The sequence below is a fragment of the Microcaecilia unicolor genome, chromosome 6, assembly GCF_901765095.1.
Source record: "Microcaecilia unicolor chromosome 6, aMicUni1.1, whole genome shotgun sequence".
Lineage (NCBI taxonomy): Eukaryota > Metazoa > Chordata > Amphibia > Gymnophiona > Siphonopidae > Microcaecilia > Microcaecilia unicolor.
Genome location: NC_044036.1, coordinates 270,512,051 through 270,536,391, shown reverse-complemented (window position 1 = coordinate 270,536,391; position 24,341 = coordinate 270,512,051). Strand labels below are relative to the sequence as shown.

General features: G+C 47.1%; 1 protein-coding gene across 1 annotated transcript in view; it reads right to left on the bottom strand.

Annotated features, from left to right (window-relative positions):
* The window catches only part of GAPVD1 (GTPase activating protein and VPS9 domains 1), a 199,454-nt gene that overhangs the window by 128,911 nt on the left and 46,202 nt on the right, over window positions 1–24,341 (bottom strand). Inside the window, 3 exon segments of the mRNA XM_030207414.1 lie at window positions 9,908–9,994; window positions 11,174–12,017; window positions 13,353–13,570. Coding sequence (XP_030063274.1) covers window positions 9,908–9,994; window positions 11,174–12,017; window positions 13,353–13,537 — 1,116 coding nt within the window. The 5' untranslated portion in view covers window positions 13,538–13,570.

Genomic DNA, 24,341 nt, shown 5'->3' with positions numbered 1-24,341 from the left:
CAAGGACGGAACGGAAGTTGGAACTTGGAACACTCTGGTGCGCACATGTAAGATTTGTCTCTGATTCACTGGGATTGTGTGCTGAGAGGCCACCACATGCACGCGCCAGTAGGTCAGGTGACATCTGATTCTCGTGCCTGTGTTAGAGCTGAGGTCTGTGCACCAGCCTGGGAGCAAAGAGGATTAATAGTAACAAAGTAAGTGACAGCAAATAGACCTGAACGGTCCATCCACTCTGCCCAATAGTCACACTCATGATCAATTCATCATTAAATCAACGAGTGTGATATTATATACTTGATTATGGTCTTTCTTTCGTGTTTCTGGAACAAAGACCACAGGAGTCTATCTGGCCCCATCCTTATGTTCCAACTGCTGGAGTTGCCATCGAAGCCCACTCCAGCCTATTAATGTTCTCATTTGTGGGACACAGACCGTAAAAGTCTGTCCAGCACTGTCCTCATGTTCCAGCCACTGAAGTTGCTGTCTAAGCCCTTTCCAGCCCATCCTACACCAGATTGCCATGTATGAGACACAGAACATACAAGTCTGCCAGGTATCAGCTCTAGTTCATCACAGCCAGAGTCGCCATCTAAGCGTCACTTGACACAACCACACACATGCAGCCATTTAAGGTTAGCTTTTATATAACTTCCATTTTCTAACTAGAGATCCTCTGTGTTCATCCCACGCCTTTTTGAATTCCGTCATCATTTGTGACTCTACCACCTCCTTAATGGAAGACTTTCCACATTTATGCTGTTAAAGCAAGGAAGAAGAGGAGGAGGAGACAGCACTCAAATAAATTGGTATTCAGTAGATGAGAGGCTGGTGCAGGTGCAGCTTACACTTCCACGGGAAGCCCACAGAACTGGTTCCATCCCCGCGGGAACCCCGCAGGAACTGCCTCCGTCCCCGCGGGAACCCCGCAGAACTGCTTCCATCCCCGCAGGAACTGCCTCCGTCCCCGCGGGAATCCTGCGGGTTCCGCGGGATTCCCGCGGGGACGGAAGCCGTGCAGCTCTCTATTTGGAAGCAAAGCTTAGAAGCCAAAGAGTATGAGGGGCTTTCAGTGTGAGTTTGAAGGCAGTATTGCAAAAAGGCAGTATTGCAAGGCAGTATTGCAAAAAGCAAAAGCAAGCAGGTAGAGGCTGTATTACAAAGTCAGAAGCAAGCAAGTAAGGCATTTAGAAGCAAAGCCCAGAGGCAGAACAGCATGAGGGGCCCCTAGTCTGCGTTTGAAGGCAATATTGCAAAAATTAAAAGCAAGCAGGCAGAGGCTGTATCATAAATCAGAAGCAAGCAGGCAAAGCAGGCAAAGTCAAATGCGGCCAAGTAGCTGTGAGAGCCGTTCTCATCAGGTCTCCAGTGCACACATTCAGTCAACAGGATCTCACCCAGCCTGGCCTCATCACCCTCGGCAGTGCCTCCGGTTTAGGGATCTACGGGCTGCTGTTTTTTCCGATGCGCTTGGATAACCTGTGGCTCGATGCTCTGGTGAGTGCCCGGGTGCACTGCGATTCTGTGTCTCGGCCGGTCGCCGCCCCTCGTGTCGCCGAGCGGCCGGGTGGCGATCCTGCGATGGAGGCCTCCTCGTCTCCTCGGGTCATGCGGTCGGCGTCTCTCCTCGGGTCGCGGGCACGTCGCTCAGACAGCCTCCGTCAGCCTCTGGTCGCCCAGTCAACCTATCCGGTGCGGTCTTGGCGTGGCTGGACTTCTGTCCGGCCACTGGACTTCTCTCTGGTTTCGGATCAGAGTCAGGCCCCGAGGTGGGTGAGTGGCTGCGCTTGGCCCCTACTTCTAGGCCGTTCTCCGTTCGATCGCCACAGCTCAGGGCCTTTGACTCGGTTGGCTGCTCGGCTGGAGTGCCGATCCCCAGAGTCGGGCTGTTGATTGCCTCGTGGCCTAAGATCTCAGGTCGCTGCGAGTCACCGACCCGTTTCGTTCTCGGCTCGTGAGTTACGATCCTCCTTCGCTGCTCCCGAGCAGGCGATCCCGTCCAGTGGAGTTATTCCACCTCCCCGTGTGCAGCGGGTTTACTTCGATCGCGATCTCCAGTAGATCCCAGCGATCCTCCGCAGAGGTCCCGTCTTTGCGTCCAATCAGGTCGCCATCTTGAATGGGATCTTGAATAGCGATTGCTATTGTTTTGTTCTGACCAATATGGCAGCTGCTGGACAGAAACAGCCTAGCTTAACCCATTAGTGCCCAACGTTCCCATATGGGAGCCTATTATGGGAGCATTGGGTACTAATGGGTTAATTGCTTCCACAGCCAATGAAGATGTCAAGTTTGGAGGACCAGGGGAGGGAAGACAGACAAACACATGCTGGACCATGGGGGGAGAGGGCAAGAGAGATGGGGAGAAAATGCTGCATACAGAGAGGAGAGAAAAACCCCCAGAAACAGAATTCAGAGCATGGAGAGGGGGACAAGAAATAAAGACAGAGCAAGATAAGAAAAATGATTTTCAGTTTAGTGATTGAAATATGTCAGTTTTGAGCATTTATATCCACTGTTCTAATATTTTGCACTGTACAGGACATGCAAAATGTTTTATTAATCTTGTGAATAAAAATTGTGATTAATCGAGTAATTACAAATTTTAACCAATGTGCAGCCCAAGTAAATTGTTTTATCAGCTATAAATTAAAAGAAGGGTTTCTAACCCTGGTGCTCGAGATCCAGAAACATTTGTTGTGTTAAGGATAATAACATTTAGGACCCTGTTAACTAAGCAGCACTAAGGGCGTGCTAGCGTTTTCAGCGTGCGCTAAACACAAAAGACACCCGTATATTCCTATGACTGTCTCTAGATTCTAGCGTGCCTTAGTAAACAGGGCCCCCTTAGGCTTCCCAGTGTATGTCACCCTCTCACAGTATTCTGAAAAAAAAAATTAGGCACCTCCACAAAAAGTTTTACTTTTTTCTCGCATTTTCACTCATTTTTATGGCTGTTACCATTTTGCTTATGTTTTTTCTTATTTTGCTCTTTGTTCTATTTTTTAGTGGTTTTAGAAAAAGCGAATGCTACATACCTGTAGAAGGTATTCTCCGAGGACAGCAGGCTGATTGTTCTCACTGATGGGTTGACGTCCTCGGCAGCCCCCTCCATCGGAAAGTTTACTAGCAAAGGCCTTTGCTAGTCCTCGCGCGCCCATGCGCACCGCGCATGCGCGGCCGTCTTCCCGCCCGAAACCGGCTCGAGCCGGCCAGTCCAGTATGTAGCAAGACAATACACTTCAAGGGAAGACAACTCCAAAGGGGAGGCGGGCGGGTTTGTGAGAACAATCAGCCTGCTGTCCTCGGAGAATACCTTCTACAGGTATGTAGCATTCGCTTTCTCCGAGGACAAGCAGGCTGCTTGTTCTCACTGATGGGGTATCCCTAGCCCCCAGGCTCACTCAAAACAACAACCATGGTCAATTGGGCCTCGCAACGGCGAGGACATAACTGAGATTGACCTAAAAAATTTACCAACTAACTGAGAGTGCAGCCTGGAACAGAACAAACAGGACCCTCGGGGGGTGGAGTTGGATCCTAAAGCCCAAACAGGTTCTGAAGAACTGACTGCCCGAACCGACTGTCGCGTCGGGTATCCTGCTGCAGGCAGTAATGAGATGTGAATGTGTGGACAGATGACCACGTCGCAGCTTTGCAAATTTCTTCAATGGAGGCTGACTTCAAGTGGGCTACCGACGCAGCCATGGCTCTAACATTATGAGCCGTGACATGACCCTCAAGAGCCAGCCCCGCCTGGGCGTAAGTGAAGGAAATGCAATCTGCTAGCCAACTGGATATGGTGCGTTTCCCTACAGCCACTCCCCTCCTATTGGGATCAAAAGAAACAAACAATTGGGCGGACTGTCTGTGGGGCTGTGTCCGCTCCAGGTAGAAGGCCAATGCTCTCTTGCAGTCCAATGTGTGCAGCTGACGTTCAGCAGGGCAGGAATGAGGACGGGGAAAGAATGTTGGCAAGACAATTGATTGGTTCAGATGGAACTCCGACACGACCTTTGGCAAGAACTTAGGGTGAGTGCGGAGGACTACTCTGTTATGATGAAATTTGGTGTAAGGGGCCTGGGCTACCAGGGCCTGAAGCTCACTGACTCTACGAGCTGAAGTAACTGCCACCAAGAAAATGACCTTCCAGGTCAAGTACTTCAGATGGCAGGAATTCAGTGGCTCAAAAGGAGGTTTCATCAGCTGGGTGAGAACGACATTGAGATCCCATGACACTGTAGGAGGCTTGACAGGGGGCTTTGACAAAAGCAAACCTCTCATGAAGCGAACAACTAAAGGCTGTCCTGAGATCGGCTTACCTTCCACACGGTAATGGTATGCACTGATTGCACTAAGGTGAACTCTTACAGAGTTGGTCTTGAGGCCAGACTCAGACAAGTGCAGAAGGTATTCAAGCAGGGTCTGTGTAGGACAAGAGCGAGGATCTAGGGCCTTGCTGTCACACCAGACGGCAAACCTCCTCCAATGGAAGAAGTAACTTCTCTTAGTGGAGTCTTTCCTGGAAGCAAGCAAGATGCGGGAGACACCCTCCGACAGACCCAAGGAGGCAAAGTCTACGCCCTCAACATCCAGGCCGTGAGAGCCAGAGACTGGAGGTTGGGATGCAGAAGCGCCCCCTCGTCCTGTGTGATGAGGGTCGGAAAACACTCCAATCTCCACGGTTCTTCGGAGGATAACTCCAGAAGAAGGGGGAACCAGATCTGACGCGGCCAAAAGGGAGCAATCAGAATCATGGTGCCTCGGTCTTGCTTGAGTTTCAACAAAGTCTTCCCCACCAGAGGGATGGGAGGATAAGCATACAGCAGGCCCTCCCCCCAATCCAGGAGGAAGGCATCCGATGCCAGTCTGCCGAGAGCCTGAAGCCTGGAACAGAACTGAGGGACTTTGTGGTTCACTCGAGATGCGAAGAGATCCACCAAGGGGGTGCCCCACGCCTGGAAGATCTGGCGCACCACTCTGGAGTTGAGTGACCACTCGTGAGGTTGCATAATCCGGCTCAGTCTGTCGGCCAGACTGTTGTTTACGCCTGCCAGATATGTGGCTTGGAGCACCATGCCGAGACGGCGGGCCCAGAGCCACATGCTGACGGCTTCCTGACACAGGGGGCGAGATCCGGTGCCCCCCTGCTTGTTGACATAGTACATGGCAACCTGGTTGTCTGTCTGAATTTGGATAATTTGGTGGGACAGCTGATCTCTGAAAGCCTTCAGAGCGTTCCAGATCGCTCGCAACTCCAGAAGATTGATCTGTAGATCGCGTTCTTGGAGGGACCAACTTCCTTGGGTGTGAAGCCCATCGACATGAGCTCCCCATCCCAGGAGAGACGCATCCGTGGTCAGCACTTTTTGTGGCTGAGGAATTTGGAAGGGACGTCCCAGAGTCAAATTGGAGCAAATCGTCCACCAATACAGGGATTTGAGAAAACTCGTGGACAGGTGGATCACGTCCTCTAGACCCCCAGCGGCCTGATACCACTGGGAGGCTAGGGTCCATTGAGCAGATCTCATGTGAAGGCGGGCCATGGGAGTCACATGAACTGTGGAGGCCATGTGGCCCAGCAATCTCAACATCTGCCGAGCTGTGATCTGCTGGGACGCACGCACCCGCGAGACGAGGGACAACAAGTTGTTGGCTCTCGCCTCTGGAAGATAGGCGCGAGCTGTCCGAGAATCCAGCAGGGCTCCTATGAATTCGAGTTTCTGCACTGGGAGAAGATGGGACTTTGGGTAATTTATCACAAACCCCAGTAGCTCCAGGAGGCGAATAGTCATCTGCATGGACTGCAGGGCTCCTGCCTCGGATGTGTTCTTCACCAGCCAATCGTCGAGATATGGGAACACGTGCACCCCCAGCCTGCGAAGTGCCGCTGCTACCACAGCTAGGCACTTTGTGAACACCCTGGGCGCAGAGGCGAGCCCAAAGGGTAGCACACAGTACTGGAAGTGGCGTGTGCCCAACTGAAATCGCAGATACTGTCTGTGAGCTGGCAGTATCGGGATGTGTGTGTAGGTATCCTTCAAGTCCAGAGAGCATAGCCAATCGTTTTGCTGAATCATGGGGAGAAGGGTGCCCAGGGAAAGCATCCTGAACTTTTCTTTTACGAGATATTTGTTCAGGGCCCTTAGGTCTAGGATGGGACGCATCCCCCCTGTTTTCTTTTCCACAAGGAAGTACCTGGAATAGAATCCCAGCCCTTCTTGCCCGGATGGCACGGGCTCGACCGCATTGGCGCTGAGAAGGGCGGAGAGTTCCTCTGCAAGTACCTGCTTGTGCTGGAAGCTGTAAGACTGAGCTCCCGGTGGACAATTTGGAGGTTTTGAGGCCAAATTGAGGGTGTATCCCTGCCGGACTATTTGGAGAACCCACTGATCGGAGGTTATGAGAGGCCACCTTTGGTGAAAAGCTTTCAACCTCCCCCCGACCGGCAGGTCGCCCGACACTGACACTTGGATGTCGGCTATGCTCTGCTGGAGCCAGTCAAAAGCTCGCCCCTTGCTTTTGCTGGGGAGCCGCGGGGCCTTGCTGAGGCGCACGCTGCTGACGAGAGCGAGCGCGCTGGGGCTTAGCCTGGGCCGCAGGCTGTCGGGAAGGAGGATTGTACCTACGCTTACCAGAAGCATAGGGACCAGTCTTCCTTCCCCCGAAAAATCGTCTACCTGTAGAGGTAGAGGCTGAAGGCTGCCGGCGGGAGAACTTGTCGAATGCGGTGTCCCGCTGGTGGAGAGACTCTACCACCTGCTCGACTTTTTCTCCAAAAATGTTGTCCGCACGGCAAGGCGAGTCCGCAATCCGCTGCTGGAGTCTATTCTCCAGGTCGGCGGCACGCAGCCATGAGAGCCTGCGCATCACCACACCTTGAGCAGCGGCCCTGGACGCAACATCAAAAGTGTCATAAACTCCTCTGGCCAGGAATTTTCTGCACGCCTTCAGCTGCCTGACCACCTCCTGAAACGGCTTGGCTTGCTCAGGGGGAAGAGCATCAACCAAGCCCGCCAACTGCCGCACATTGTTCCGCATGTGTATGCTCGTGTAGAGCTGGTAAGACTGGATCTTGGCCACGAGCATAGAAGAATGGTAGGCCTTCCTCCCAAAGGAGTCTAAGGTTCTAGGGTCTTTGCCCGGGGGCGCCGAAGCATGCTCCCTAGAACTCTTAGCCTTCTTTAGGGCCAGATCCACAACTCCAGAGTCATGAGGCAACTGAGTGCGCATCAGCTCTGGATCCCCATGGATCCGGTACTGGGACTCAATCTTCTTGGGAATGTGGGGATTACTTAGTGGCTTGGTCCAGTTCGCAAGCAATGTCTTTTTTAGGACATGGTGCAAGGGAACAGTGGACGCTTCCTTAGGTGGAGAAGGATAGTCCAGGAGCTCAAACATTTCAGCCCTGGGCTCGTCCTCCACAACCACCGGGAAGGGGATGGCCGTAGACATCTCCCGGACAAAGGAAGCAAAAGACAGACTCTCGGGAGGAGAAAGCTGTCTCTCAGGAGAGGGAGTGGGATCAGAAGGAAGACCCTCAGACTCCTCGTCAGAGAAATATCTGGGATCCTCCTCTTCCTCAAACGAGGCCTCACCCTCGGTGTCAGACACAAGTTCACGAACCTGCGTCTGCAACCTCGCCCTACTCGACTCGGTGGAACCCCGTCCACGGTGGGGGCGTCGAGAGGTAGACTCCCTCGCCCGCATCGGCGAAGCTCCCTCCGCCGACGTAGTCGGGGAGCCTTCCTGGGAGGTGGCCGCTGTCGGCACCGCACGCGGTACCGACGTCGGGGACCTCAACCTGGGCGATGGGCCAGCCGGCGCCACGCTCGACGGTACCGGAGGCGCAAGCACCGCCGGTACCGGAGGGGTAGGGCGCAACAGCTCTCCCAGAATCTCTGGGAGAACGGCCCGGAGGCTCTCGTTTAGAGCGGCTGCAGAGAAAGGCTGAGAGGTCGATGCAGGCGTCGACGTCAGAACCTGTTCCGGGCGAGGAGGCTGTTCCGGGCTGTCCAGAGTGGAGCGCATCGACACCTCCTGAACAGAGGGTGAGCGGTCCTCTCGGTGCCGATGCCTGCTGGGTGCCGAATCCCTCGGCGACCCAGAGCTCTCGGTGCCGACATGGGGAGGAGACCGGTGTCGATGCTTCTTCGACTTCTTCCGAAGCATGTCACCGGAGCTCCCCGGCACCGACGAGGAGGACGTAGAATCCATCCGTCGCTTCCTCGGGGCCGAGACCGAAGAGGGTCGATCCCGGGGGGGCTGTACCGCAGGAGCCCTCAGGGTAGGAGGAGACCCACCCGAAGGCTCACCGCCACCAGCAGGGGAATGGACAGCCCTCACCTGCACTCCTGACGATGCACCTCCGTCCGACGACATCAGCAGACGAAGTCTCGGTACCACCGACGTCGATGCAGTCGCCCGATGCCTCGGCGCCGATGCAGAGGTCCGATGCCTCGATGCAGTCGATGGAGCGGCAGCCAAGGAAGATGGTCCGGACGCTGACGACGTCGATGCACTCGATGCCTCCGGTGCCGATGCCGACGAAGAGCCCGAGAACAAAACGTTCCACTGGGCTAATCTCGCTACCTGAGTCCGCCTTTGTAACAGGGAACACAGACTGCAGTTCTGAGGGCGGTGCTGGGCCCCTAGACACTGAAGACACGCAGAGTGCCTATCAGTGAGCGAGATTACCCGGGCGCACTGGGTGCACTTCTTGAAGCCGCTGGAAGGCTTCGATGTCATGGGCAGAAAAATCACGCCGGTGAAATCAAAAGCCGAAATGGCGAAAATTGAAGCACCAAAATTTAGAGGGAGAAAAATCTCGACCGAGGCCAAAAGAGGCCTACCTCGACAACGAAAGAAAACTTACGGGGCAAAAACTGAGAAATACGGGAAGGGCAGAAAACCCAAAGGGGTCTTCCGGAACACTACCGGAGCGCTTCCCGAACTTTTTCAAGGAAAAAACAGCAAAAAACACGTCGAAAAGGACGCGCGAGGTCGACTCTCTGGGGCACGAACGGCGTAACACGACCGTACCGAGCGCGGACGAAAGAAGACTGGCCGGCTCGAGCCGGTTTCGGGCGGGAAGACGGCCGCGCATGCGCGGTGCGCATGGGCGCGCGAGGACTAGCAAAGGCCTTTGCTAGTAAACTTTCCGATGGAGGGGGCTGCCGAGGACGTCAACCCATCAGTGAGAACAAGCAGCCTGCTTGTCCTCGGAGAAATATTTTTACTTTTTTTCCTTAATTTTTACTGATTAGTTTTCTGAATTTTAACCTACATGTCAAATGTTAGGCACCCTGGTGACTTGGCTCCTGGAACTTTTCCAGCCCAGCTTTAAGGATGCCCTGAAAAACTGGCAATCACTAGCTTACATCTTGTCAAAATACATACTGAGAGTTTTGACTCATTTTTAACAAAATCTTGTCCTTTTAGGCATGTATAGTTTTTATTATTATAAAACACACTTGCTCACCCTACCCTGGCAGTCAATTCCTTGAAGCTATATCCCTTAGGATGTTACTAGTGAAGCCAAACCAATTGGTAGGAAAAACAAAAAAATATGTGAAAACTAGCTGAAAACAAACCAAAATAACCAGATCAACTCATTTTCATTTCAGAAGGTGCCAATCATATTTATACTAATCAAGACATATAAAAGATAAGCCACTTAAATACCTTCCTTTATGTTAGTGTAAAGGTGTAAATATGAAATTTCCACCAACACTCCCTTTGAGGATACTGAAGGTCCTTTGCTGTGGGCTCCAAGAATGGCCCTCATCTTATGCAGCAAATTTCATACTGACAAAGATTCATTTTATTACCATTCTACCCCAGGAATCAAATATTCCTTTCACAACTATCGCCTACACATGAATATTAAGTTCCGCTCGAACCTCACTTTGTCAAATTTGCCCAGGCTGCCCTTAATCCGTGGATCTCCCTCTTCTGAGCCTGTCAACGCCAGCTGCTGCAAGAGACGACCCACCTGAACGGAAAGAAGTGTTAAATGAATATGGAGGAAAGTAGTACAGAGAGAATTACACATCAACACAACAAGGTTCCAGTTTAGTTTATTTTCTAGTGAAATGTCTAACCTTGATTCAGGCCAAGAAATAGTGTGCCTCCATTTCTTTTTCTCTTAGAAATCCAAACAGAATTATGGAAATATATTCATTATATTAGTAATTGTAATAATAATAATTAGTTATTTATAACCCAATTTATCCCAAAATTCAAGGTTCAGAGTGGGCTAACAACCTTAAGAAACTGATAACAATAAATCAGGATGATACAATGTATTAATAAAAATAATAAATAAAATTACTACAACAAAATGTCCTTAACAAATATTTTTTCAGACGTTGCTGGAACTGACGATAAACAGGAGCATAAATGGATTCCTAAAGTAATGAGTTCCAGACTTTAACCAATTGATATATAAAATAATTTTCATGGATACCCTTATATTTTAAACCTGCCACAGATGGAAAACATAAGAGACAATCAGCATTACGATGATTAGTAAAACCTAATAATAGGAATAAAAAAGATAAGTTCTTCGGAGCATGGGTTTCTAAAGTTTTAAAGACTGAACAACAAACTTTAAATAATATCCAACCCCTCAATGGTAGCCAATGGAGCTGAACCACCAGTGGTGAAACATGATCAAACTTTGATTTACCAAGTATCAGTCGAGCAGTCAAATTTTATTCATCAATTTTGAAGAGATACCAGAGTAAAGAGAGTTTTATCTCAGCTAGATTACTGCAACTAACAGCTGGACACAAGCACTCTGAAATGGTCTCTAAGAAAATATGAACGAACCAAACGTAATGGTTTAAGTTTAAAGAAAGTTCTTTTTATCATATTATTGACCTGAAGAGACAAACTTTAATTTAGTTAAATGCCAGCGTTTCAAATGCAAAACGCAGAATGAAAAATAAAATGGAACAGAACATTTTCACTCCTTTTTTTTTTTTAACACAAACCTAGGGATTACTGGCATTTTTAGAATTCATCATTTTCTTGCTCTATTTGTATGAAACATCAGAAATATTTTGATACCTAGGCTGATCAGAGTTAAATGTTTACAAAAATGCAAAATAACTTCCAATACCACCCTCAGGGTTTTCCGTTAGATTATTCAGAAATAAAATTGTCATACCTGCATCAGATTGAATCTAGCCACCTCATTTATTGGGGCATCAGATATGATTCCATATTGCTCTGGGTTGACAATCGCTGGGCAAATAAAACACACCAGGAGAAGATCAGTGCACATAGCTTTCACCTCACCAACCTCAAGTTTATCCACACATGACAATGTCTTGTACATCTGAGACACAATCCACCTGAGACTATGTGGAAAACAGTACGTGTTCTGTTTGAGGTATCCAATAAACTTGTTCACCAAAGCTACTAATTTGGCTTCATTGGAGTCCACCATCTCCTGGACTTTTTGTCTGAATTTCTCTGTGCCCTTTTCCCCAAAGAGCTTCTCCTGCTGTGCAGGAGAGAATCTGTCCAGTAATTTGCTTGGGTCTGTTTCTAAGTGGTCTTCATCTTCTACCAGCAGCTGCATGATAGGCTCATGCAATGTGGCTGTGAGAAAAAGTTTAGCAGAGAAAAGGCCCTCAGAAAAAAGCTTGAATAAGATGCTGAAGGCGCATGTACCTCTTCTGAGCAGCCGTCTAGGGTTGTCACTTTCCTTGAGTTCAAATTCAATCAGATACCTCAAGACCTGCAGGAGATAGCTCTCATCCTCCTGCATTATGCAGTTACCATAGAGGGAGGTGAAAATTGTATGGATGACACTCTGGGTATTCTCTTGGTTAAGCTTTTCCCCAGCAACCAGGAATGAGGCAATCAGCCGTGGGTTTTCCCGAATCCTGTTCAAGAACTCTCCATAGGTTGTCTCCTGAAATCCTAACTGTTTATAGCCATCAACAAACTGTGTGTTTTCCAGAATTTTGGCATGTCGGCAACATTCAGCAGGTGAAGCGTCCACACTAGAAGACAATTCATCAATACCATTAAATTTAAATTAGGCATCCCAAATTTTAATCAAAAAGGTCACTATCAGGCTTATTTTCAAAAGAGAAGGACGCCCATCTTTCAACACAAATCGCAAGATAGGCGTCCTTCTCCCAGGGTCGCCCAAATCGGCATAATCAAAAGCTTTCCGTTGAGAGGACGACCAAAGCTCACAGGGGCGTGTCGGAGGCGTAGCGAAGGCGGGACTGGGGCGTGCCTAACACATGGGTGTCCTCGACCAATAATGGAAAAAAGAAGGGCGTCCCTGACGAACACTTGGATCACTTTACCTGGTCCTTTTTTTCTTACGACCAAGCCACAAAAATGTGCCCTAAATGACCAGATGACCACTGGAGGGAATCGGGGATGATCTCTCCTTACTCCCTCAGTGGTCACTAACCCCCTCCCACCGTCAAAAATAAATTTTTTAAAATATTTTTTCCAGCCTCTATGCCAGCCTCAAATATCATACTCAGGTCCATCGCAGCAGTATGCAGGTCCCTGGAGCAGTTTTAGTGGGTGCAGTGCACTTTAGGCAGGCGGACCCAGGCCCATTCCACCCCCCTACCTGTTACACTTGTGGTGGTAAATGTGAGCCCTTCAAAACCCACTGTACCCACATGTAGATGCCCCCCTTCACCCCTAAGGGCTATGGTAGTGGTGTACAGTTGTGGGGAGTAGTTTTTTTTTTTGGGGGGGGGTGGGGGGCTCAGCATACAAGGTAAGGGAGCTATGTACCTGGGAGCAATTTCTGAAGTCCACTGCAGTGCCCCCTAGGGTGCATGGTTGGTGTCTTGGCATGTCAGGGGGACCAGTGCACTACAAATGCTGGTTCCTCGCACGACCAAATAGCTTGGATTTGGTCGTTTCTGAGATGGCCGTCCTCAGTTTCCATTAATGCCAAAAATCGGGGACGACCATCTCTAACATCGACCTAAATTTCACGATTTGGGCGTCCCCGACCGTATTATCGAAAGAAAAGCCGGACGCCCATCTTGTTTCGATAATACGGGTTTCCCCGCCCCTTCGCTGGGACTTCCTGCGAGGACGTCCTCAGGAAAACTTGGGCACCCCTTTCAATTATGCCCCTCCAAGAGTTCTAAAAGTGGTACTTTTCAATCCCATCTTCATCAAACTGAAAATAATACAATATAAAATCCAGATGGTAACAATCCACCACACAAACTTTTTTTTTCCTTCTATTCTCCTAATAACCAATCACAATACATGGCTAAGGACTTTGCATTAGTTGTTTAACTGCTTTTTAAATTTTCAAGATTTTATTCCCTAAAATAGCAAGCATTTATCACCTTGTTAGTATAAGTCTGTCCAAGTTAATCCTTTGCTGCTTAGATATCCATGATGTGTGATACAGTTTCTCAGCTGTCTTCAGGACATCAGCATTGAGTCGCTGAATCAGCTGCTTTTCTGAGTTTACATAGAGTCTTTCCTGCTTGAGGTGATGAGCAAGAGTGTGAATGTCAAACTTCACCATCTTCAGACACCAGGGGCAGAAGTGGGTCACTCACTGCAAAGGGGGGGAAAAAAAAAAAGCAGCTTAGTAAGCCAGAACTCCTATTTCCTTCAACAAACAATAAGTTACTCAAATATGTATACTAATTCAGCTAAAATGCATCTACCAGGACTGGGTATGGAAATCTTCACAACACTATTTCCTTCTTGGATTATATGAATGTTTCATGGATTACTCTTATCTATTTAGAAATATATACAATTCTATCGATGAAATGGTAATGGCTAATTCAATTAAATGTAATTCAATTAAATGTACAAACAAATGAAAATACTATGAGAAGAGCTGTCTTAAGAAAAGACTACACTGCTGTACAAGAACCAGACTCTCAGATCAGAGTAGTTATAAAATGAAAACAAATCTAATTCTCTTTGGATCAAGATGTCTAGAAATGTTCATTAACAAAACAAAGTGAAAGTACAGATTAGTGAAGTGAACCCTACATTATACACCCTATAAACCAGACAGACATCAAGCTCAGTGGTACAATGAAGAACTGACTTTACTGAAAAAATCTTGCCGTAGTTTAAAACATTTCTGGAGACGCTCTCATATCACTGAGAAAAAACAAGGCATGGAAAGCAGCAATTAAACAATATAAGCAGGCCATTGTGGATGCTAAGAAAACTTATTCTGGGGGATACTCTATTTGGCAAACAATTACCTACGGTACCATCAGTTAAGTATTTAGGTGTTATTCTTGATTCTGCCTTATCTTTTGAACAGCAAATATCAGATGTAATAAAAAAATCTTTCTATCATTTACAAAGATTACGTTCAATAAGAAATTCATTGGATAAAGATTCTCTACATACGATAACATATGCGTATATTATTTCTCGTTTAGATTACTGCGTTATTTATGCAGGCATCACAAAGACAAATATAAGATGGTTACAATTGATACAAAACACTGCAGCACGTGTAATTTGTCGCGCATCGAAATATGTTAGAATTACACCACTCTTATACCAGCTTCACTGGCTTCCAATTGAAGCCAGAATAAAATATAAGATTTATATCTTGACATATAAAGCGCTACATTTACTAACTCCATTATATTTGGCTAATCTTACTATACCATACGCATCGATACGTACCCTTAGATCGTTAACAGATAACAGATTAGTTATTCCTCCATTAACAACGGCTAGATGGGAATCCACAAGAAAGTCAGCTTTCTTTTATCGCCTTCACTTTGGAATAGTCTTCCAAAACTACTACGACTTGAAGATACATACATTTGTTCCCGAAAAGCCCTAAAAACATACCTTTTTCAAAATACATTTAATGACAATGCAGAATAAAGAAAAAAAATTAGGAAAGAGATGTCAGTCTTATAGCTTGAATTATGATACATATTAAGCGTGTGGTCATTCAGGATTATTAGTTTGTTACTAATTATTGTATGTTTGATTTGCTGTGCTTTCCTATCAATTATTGGATTTCCTAGATGTTATTATGAGTGTTTTTATATGTTTTAAATTTTTTCTTTTATGTAAACCGTTCTGTTTTGCTAGCAATAAGTAATGGTATAGTGGGGGTCACGTGATGACGTGGAGCTGAGCGGATGCCCAAAACACCGGCTCCGACCTGCTGGCACTTAAACCGTCGACAAACACTGCGAACTTCCCCCGAAATGGTTCCCAAACGAGGCGTTTAAGAGCGTGAAAGTGAGAGGACAGTGTTGAAAGGCTTGGAAACTTCCACAACCTGTAAATCAGCAGGGTATGCCCGCTAAGACCCCGCGTTGGAAGAAGAGTGTTTGCGCTGAGCAGGTCAAAATGGCGGTGGCTCCAGACACCCCGATAACAGGGCCGCTACCACCTGAGTTGATAAGAGAATTGGCGCAGCAGATCTCGGTGGTCTTGGAAGAAAAACTGTCTAAATTGCAGACCTCAGTAGACCAAATCCGAGAAGCGCTGGAGAGCTAGAGCGCCCGATTGCAATATGTTGAAAATCGGGTGTCGCAATGTGAGGATGCAGCTGAGGGAACAAGCGGCAGACTAGCGGCGCTGGAGCGAAAGTGCGAGCAGTTGGAGCAGAAGGCGGACGACCTAGAGAACCGTAGTAGGCGTAACAATCTTCGGATTGTGGGTCTCCCCGAAACGGTTAAAGCGCCGGAGCTCCGGAAACTAGTGGAACAGTGGCTCCCTGCACAGCTGGGCCTAGATTTTTGCGGGAAACCCCCGCAGGTTGAGCGAGTCCACAGAGTGGGGGCAGAGAGACCACGACAAGTGCTGGCGAAGCTGCTGAACTACATGGACAAGGAGGCCATCCTGCAGGCTCATCGGCGCAAGCCAGGCCTGGAATACGAAAGCGCAAAAATAATGCTCTTCCATTATTCAGCATTGGTTGCTGATCAGCGGAGAATCATGGGCCACCAATGCAAAAGACTGTACGAGAAGGGAGTCCGTTTTTCTCTATTGTACCCTGCAAAGGTTCGAGTGCTGCATGAGAATAAGACCTTGTTTTTTACGGAATCAGTGGCACTGGAAACCTTTGTGACCAATTTGAAATGAAACGAGAACTGCAGGGTACTGTGGGCTTTTCTGGCGCAGTATGTTGAGAATGGCTGCAGGACATTAAGTTTTGCTTTGATATGACTTTAGAGACGGAGGTCTGGAATGATAGATCATGAATTTGTGGTTGGGGGATGGAGAGTCTAGTGGCTGCAAAGGGGCGTGGAACCGCGGACATGGAAGATATGACTAGCGTGCATGATGGCCCCTATGGGACATGGAAGCCAGCCTCTCGAATAGCTGCAAAGACCAACCACACCTGCAAGAGTTGAAAGGTGGCGGGAGCTCCCTGTTGGAAGCCTTCTGGTATCATGAGTTAATGACATGTTGTGTTAAAGATTGCTCTGTATTAGTTTTTCATGTGATTTAACATTGCCTATGTTTGGGAACCGGGGGGAGGGAGGGAAGAAAATGAGGGAAGGAAACCAGGAGAGTAGGTGGTGTGTGAGGAGGGTGTGTGTGTTGAGAACTGGATCGGTGTGGGGAAAGGGTTTGTGTTCTATCAAGATGTGGGAATGGCGGGAGGGTAATGCGGGAGGGATAGGGAAGGCAGGGGGGGAAGGGGAGGGCGGGGATCAGGGGAAGTTGCAGTAGGGGGTTTTATGATTATTCAGCTGGACAGCACGGGGCCATTTAAAGGGGCTTGGCAGTTCAAAGAACGAGAGGGTAGACACTGTATAATACAGGACACGGAGGAGTGGATGAGTGGTTTGGGGGCCCAGCTGGGAGGCTCTCGAACAGTACAAATGAGTTACACGCACGTGGTATGGTTGGGTGTGAAGGTAAATGGCTAATTTAAAACGCACAAAAATATTGCAGGCACTCAGGAGGCAGAAGGCTGACATAGTTATGCTGCAGGAGACTCATTTAAGCAAGATGGAGCACTTAAAATTAAAAAGGGACTGGGTAGGAGATGTCTTTTTTGCATCTTATAATGGGAGACAGAGAGGGGTAGCCATATTATTTAAGAAAAACATTACTTTTGATTTGCACAGAATGTATCAAGACCCAGAAGGGAGATTCCTCATAGTGGCAGGAGAAATGCAGGGTATAAAGGTGGGACTGTGTAGTGTTTATGCCCCTAACATATACTCCCACAAGTTTTTCACCTTACTGGTAGCTAAGCTGGTAACGTTTGATCAATATCAGCTGATCATAGGGGGTGATTTCAACGTCCCCAGCGATCCCTCAATAGATTGTAAGCCACCGAGGAAGATGGGTAAGGATCAGGAGGACTAGGGGGTAAATTTTCTGATGAAAGAGCTAGACTTAGTGGACATATGGCGCCATCAGCATCTTACTGAGGCTGACTTCACCTTTTTCTCGCACCCACATGGGACGCATTCTCGACTTGACTACCTGTTAGTTCCATACTCGGTGGCCTTGAAAGTGCAGCAATCGGGAATTGGGGAGCCAGAGGTGTCGGACCACTCGCCAGTATGGATGGATTGGTGCTGGGGAGGGCAAGTCGCTGGCGCATGAATCTGGCACTATACCTAAATAAGGAGTTCCAGGCCTGCTTGAGGAAGGGTTGGATGGATAATCTTAGAGAATGAAGTGCAGGAAGTGACCCCACGAATATTCTGGGAAGCCTCAAAGGCAGTATTACGAGGGAAGATTATATCATACGTGGTTTCCCAGAATAAGAAGCGTGGGGAAAGAATAAGGGCCCTTACAGCGGAACTGAGGGATACACGGCGAGCGCTCATTGGGTGTCCCTCTGACAAGACTAGGAAGGCATAATTGGACAGTAAGAAGGAGGTGCAAGAAGTATTAGAGGAAGGGGCACTTTATAATATTAGAATGTATAAATACAAGCTACGTCGATGGGGTAATAAAACAGGTAAACTGCTAGCATCATTAGTAAAACAGAAATCGGCAAGAAGGTTTATACCTAAAATAAGGAATAGGGAGGGTGATGTTAGAACCCAGTTGCAGGACTTCAAAAAGAATTTGTAGAGTACTACTCGACGCTATACCAAGCAGGGGAATTCTCGGAGAGAAAGTGTTTGGAATTCCTTGAGGGGGTGGGGCTGCCCACGCTGTCAGAGGACCAGCAGAAGGGGCTTGATCAAGCATCTTAAACTGGCTAAGGCGCCAGGCCCGGATGGACTAGGGGCGGAATACTATAAAATCTTGCAGGATGTAATGACAGCACCCTTCATAGCTATGTGTGAAGAAGTCAGGGAGGGGGGCATGATGGGGCCTGTATTAAATCATGCGCACATTGTGTTGATTCCTAAGCCAGGGAAAGACAAAGAATTAGTGGGTTCTTACAGGCTCATCTCGTTGTTGAATCAGGACGTAAAGATCTTGGCAGTCAAGATGGCGCCGAGAGCGGAGGTTTGGTGAGCAGCTCCAGCCTAGCCTCGGAAACTTTTTTCTTTTTCCTTAATCAAAATGCCTCACTCAAAGCGGAAAGGGGTCGTCCGGATAGTTCCCACACCTACCGGTACGTCCACGCCGACGAGGCCAGGATTGGAGCGCTTCTTCCCTGCTCTCTCTCGAGGAATTAGCGGGCCGGAGTCCATTGCGGGAGGAGCCGGTGAAGCGGCCACCTCGCTGGAAACAGAAACATCATTATCCCCCCCGCCGAACTCTATGATTCCTCCGTGCCCTGCGCACACAGCGAGTCGAGAGGGAAAGGCATCGTATGCCGGAAAGGCAGACGCTGGAGGACCTAGTGGGATATCCGACCCTGTGGAATTAATAGCAGCAGCGGGGAAAGAACCGGAGGTTAGCCTAGGTCAGATTTGGCTGAAGTTGTTGGATATGGACAAAACCTTGCAGCAGTCCTCCACAGAGGTAAAAACTTTGAATGTTACTGTACAAGAATTGAAGGACTCCATAGAAGTTGTAAAACAAGATTTTTCCTCTAAGATAGAGACTTTACAGAAAGAGATGATTCAAAATACTGAATTCAAAATGGCTGCAATAAAAGATAATACGGAATTAAGAAGGAAAATAGAGCAAATGGAGAACTTTAATAGAAGACTAAACCTTCGTCTACTTAATTTTCCTAAGTTAGTGGGGATTTCCCCATTAGAGATTTTTACAAGATTTTTGAGAGAAAATTTAAATTTTCCACATGAGGCAATCCCGACACTAAATAAAATATATTATATACCTAATACAATTAAAAAAGTAGAAGGAGAAAAATCAGTGGATTTAAACAATATTACAGCCATTCTGGAACAATCTTTAGAAGAACCAACTGAAAGAGCAACTCTGATTGTTTCTTTTGTCTTCCAGCAAGATTTGAACTCAGTAATGAGACTTTATTTCAAAACTACAAATCGTATATTTGGAGGACATAAAATCTGGATTTATCCAGATGTAACAAAGACTACTCAACAAAAAAGAAAATTGTTTCTCTCTATGAGGTCTAAAACAATAGAAATAGGAGGCTCCTTCCTTCTTGCATATCCATGTAAATGTGTTGTAAGGTTAAATCAAACAAAATATGTGTTCTTTAATCCTGATCAGCTCAAATCTTTCCTAGACTTAAAACAACAATAGAGACTTTGAAGGAGTAAAACGAGAATGTACGCGGCATCAATTTCTTATTTACAGATTAATATAATGTATACTTCACAAATTCCTACCCCCCCCCCCCCCTTCTTAAATTGAGGTCTAATGAAGCTGAATGATATGTTACTATTGAGGAAAGTAAATTTCTGTTTATTCAATTTGTTTCTAAAGCTGTATTTCACTTAACAGTTTTTGTATGTCTGTTTAAGTTGCAAAAATGTAATAAACAAATAATTAAAAAAAAAAAAAAAAGATCTTGGCAGCAGTGTTGGCGGATAGATTGAGCCAGGTGATCCCTGACCTGATTCACCTGGATCAGGTGGGCTTTGACAAGGGGAGGTTCGCGTCAGCTAATATACTGAAAGTGAGTCGGATTTTATTGGAAGGCAGTGGGAGGGCGTTTCCCCTGGGAGGAGGAACTAGACAGGGCTGCCCCTTATCACCACTGTTATTTATCCTCACCCTAGAGCCCCTAGCAGTGAAACTGCGGCAAGATTGACAGTGGGAGGAGAAACATATAAATCAACCTGTTTGCAGATGATATGCTGCTGTTGCTGGATGAGGTGACTCGCACGTTGCCGCTGGCAATAACAATTTCCTATGAAGAGAGGCTGAGAAGGCTAGGGCTTTTCAGCTTGGAGAAGAGACGGCTGAGGGGAGATATGATAGAAGTGTATAAAATAATGAGTGGAATGGATCGGGTGGATGTGAAGCGACTGTTCACGCTATCCAAAAATACTAGGACTAGAGGGCATGAGTTGAAGCTACAGTGTGGTAAATTTAAAACGAATCGGAGAAAATTTTTCTTCACCCAACGTGTAATTAGACTCTGGAATTCGTTGCCGGAGAACGTGGTACGGGCGGTTAGCTTGACGGAGTTTAAAAAGGGGTTAGATAGATTCCTAAAGGACAAGTCCATAGACCGCTATTAAATGGACTTGGAAAAATTCCGCATTTTTAGGTATAACTTGTCTGGAATGTTTTTACGTTTGGGGAACGTGCCAGGTGCCCTTGACCTGGATTGGCCACTGTCGGTGACAGGATGCTGGGCTAGATGGACCTTTGGTCTTTCCCAGTATGGCACTACTTATGTACTTATGTACTTATGGCCTTTGGGGAGTTTTCGGGTCTTAGTATAAATTTTGACAAGTCCGAAGCACTGCCGGTAAGCGACCCATGTACAAGTAGAGACTCGCAGTCCTTCCCACTCCGATGGGCCACAGAAGGTATTAAGTACCTAGGGATTTATATCAGTGCGAATCCGACGTGGGTATACAAAAAGAATGTCCTAGATCGGCTGGAAGAGGTTAAAAAGATATGCCAGAAATGGAAAGACCTCCCAGTGAATTTTTTGGGGCGAATAGCGCTGGTCAAGATGGTGCTCCTGCCCAAGCTACTTTACTCATTACAGATGCTCCCCCTGTGGGTGAAGACCTCGGAAGAGCGCTTGTACAAAAGTATTATAGGCACATTTATCTGGCATGCTAAACGCCCCCGAATAGCTTTTGCTAAACTGATTAGAAATAACGGGCAGGGGGGACTTCGACTCCCGGACTTGCGAGTCTATAATGTGGCAGCATTGATGCGGTGGGTACACGAACTGATCTCGGAAAGGGGGTTCTTCGCCCCCCCCTCCGGGTTTCTGGGAAAGCTGGTGCAGGCCAAATGACCCTTTTACAGTTTTAGAGTCCTGGGCAGTACAAGGGGCAACTCTTGTGTGGCAGCTCTTCAACTGGCCTGGAGATGGTGGAGAGGGGAAGAGGGAACGAGGTAGGGATGGGAATATCAGTTTTCAGTACATGGAGAGACAAAGGTTGTAGATTTATAGGCCAGTTTAGGAAAGAAGGGGAGGACATCTTCCCGACATTTGATACGGTCAGAAGTGAGTTGCAGATCCCTGGCTCCCAGTTCTTCGCATATTTGCAAGCACGAGACTACATACTGAGTGTGGAGCGCAGGAGCAAGGCCACAGTGCGTTTCACGCAACTTGATCACATTTTTCTGCAGAAACCCCAAATCAGAATAAATTGACAGGATGGTGTCAGCTAATTCGGGAGCGGCTGCGGGTGCCTCATTTGACATTGCTAGCGGAAGCCTGGAGTAAAGATGTAGTAGAAGAGGTATCAGTGGAACGATTAAGTGCAATTTTCCAAGGCCTGCGGAGGCTTACCCCAAATGCGTCACTGCAAGACACGCAGTACAGAATCCTTTACAGGGTGCATATCTGTAAAGCTAGGGGGAAAGCCCTGGGGATGTGGGATAGTGATATATGTGACAAGTGTGGAGGGGCGGTGGGCACCTTCTTGCACTCATTCATGGAATGTCCAGCCCTGCAGGCATTGTGGACTGGGGCGATAGGAATTATAGAAAAGATTTTGCAGCACACAGTGGAGTGGCAGTACTCAATTACATTAATGGGGTGTGGGCAGGCTCTTAAGGAACAGGGGCTGAGGGAGTCGCACTGCAAATTCGTATTGTTAGCAATGATCTTGCTTAAGAGATGCGTGTTGAAGCAGTGGGTGAGTACGGAGCCCCCTTCCCTGGCAGCATGGAGGAACAGTATGGTTAAAATGGCTAATTGGGTGTCTATGCGATATACATTCTCAGCCTCCTTGGGTGCCCGTTAGTACCGAGACCTGTGGGGAAGAACAAGTACCTTCTTGCTGATGTCAAACTGCGGATCTGATCAGGTGGGACTGTGTGCTGGTTAAGCGATGAGAAGAAGCAGGGGGGGAAGAGAGGGAGGAGGGGGGAGAGGGAGAAGGAAAAGGAGGGAGGGAGGGAGAGGGGAGGAGGGAGAGGGGAGGGGAAGGGGATTTTCGTCGGGGGGGGGGAAGTTTAGGAAAATATCATGGAGGTCAATGGGCTATGAGCGATGTTGTTATGTGTGTTTTGCTGTATTGATGTTTTTGTTGCCTGTACCTCACTCCATGAGACAAATATAATATTTAAAAAAAAAAGTAACGGTATAGTAAATAATAAACGATAAATGATAATTCTATATATGGCGACTGAAGTTGAGCGCGCAAATCAGTGCACATTTCTGATTTGCACATGAACTTCATTAATGAGCCAATCACCAATAATTAGCTGCTAACAACCAATTATCGGTGTTAATTGCCATTAATTGGAATGTGCATGCAGATCATGTTCTAGAACGCTCCATGTGTAAATCCTAGGATGCATTCCAGGAGTGTTCCCAGAATTTACATGCATTGTTACAGAATAGACCACATTGGCGGCTAATTTAGGCGCTGGCATTTACATCTGTTTTCAGGAGGCGTAAATGTTGGCACCTTTAGTTACCATTTATGCATTTAGTACTATTGCAGCTATATGTCTCACACTCCCATTGCCGCCAACACTCAGCTGAGTCTCAAGGTATAATCAGGAGTGGAATGCTGTGGTCACTGCCACTTTAACCATTGTTAAAGCTGTGGAGGATTGGCCTAGTGGTTAGAGCACCAGTCTTGAAATCCAGAGGTGGCAGGTTCAAATCCCACTGCTGCTCCCTTGTGATCTTGGGCAAGTCACTTAACCCTCCATTGCCTCAGGTACAAACTTAGATTGTGAGCCCTCCTGGGACAGAGAAATATCCAGTGTACCTGAATGTAACTCACCTTGAGCTACTACTGAAAAAGGTGTGAGCAAAATCCAAATAAAATTTAAAAAATATTGTAAAGTCGTACATCAAATCTAAAAAATAAATTTATAGGTTTGTGACCTTGTGAAAGGGAAAGCATCATACTCTAAAAATCAACCTACTTTCTAGAGAATAGCACAGGGACAAAGTTTATCCCTGTCCCCTCAGGATCTGTCCGCACTCCCACCCCATCCCCACAGGCTATCTCCATTCCTGCCTCATCCCCACTTCATCCCCGTGGGCTCTGACCCATCCCCACAGGCTCTGTCCTCATCTGTAGAAGCCTCGAACACTTATGAATTTATATTTAAATATTTTTATTAAAGCATAAAAAGGAATATTCTTTGCAACTGTTGTTTATAAATCACAAACAGAAAACAACAAGCAAATATAATAGCCCCCCACCACCACCACCAATAGCCGACTTCTACTACCCCAAGGAACCCTAATCCACCCTGTTAAAATGTCCAGGGGTACAACATACAACCCACTCTGTATGTCCTAGCAGATGAGAAATATTCAGCCACAGATTAAAAAATCATAACATAAGTCATCAATAATCTCAGGATTCAGTCTAGATCTGTCTTCCACAGTCCTTCTTGCAACAGAAAATGTCTTCTCAGAAGATGTGCTGGTAGCAGGAATGCACAGGATCCTCCATTCAAATTTTGCCAGTTGTGGCCAGCACTTCTGCTTATTTTTCCAAAAAATGAAAACATTATCATCTGCATCACTCAAACATAAATAACTGTCCAATTCACCAACAACCTTCAAAGAAGAATGGCATATGGACAAAGTTTGTCCCCCTGGGCTCTGTCCTCATCCCCGCCCCACCCTCCATGGGCTTTGTTCCCGTTCTTGCTGGTCCCAGTGTCATTCTCTACTCCTGTCTTGTATACATACATATGCATTTTTTTTCCTTTTTTTTTTTTTTAACCACCAATGACCATGTGATTGCTTACAAATTCTCCAACTTCCAAACATACTGTTTTGTTTTGTTTTTTTGATTCAACTTGTAATTTTTTCCCAAAGTATCTTTTGTATGAATGTAAAAAAAAGTCATCCCACA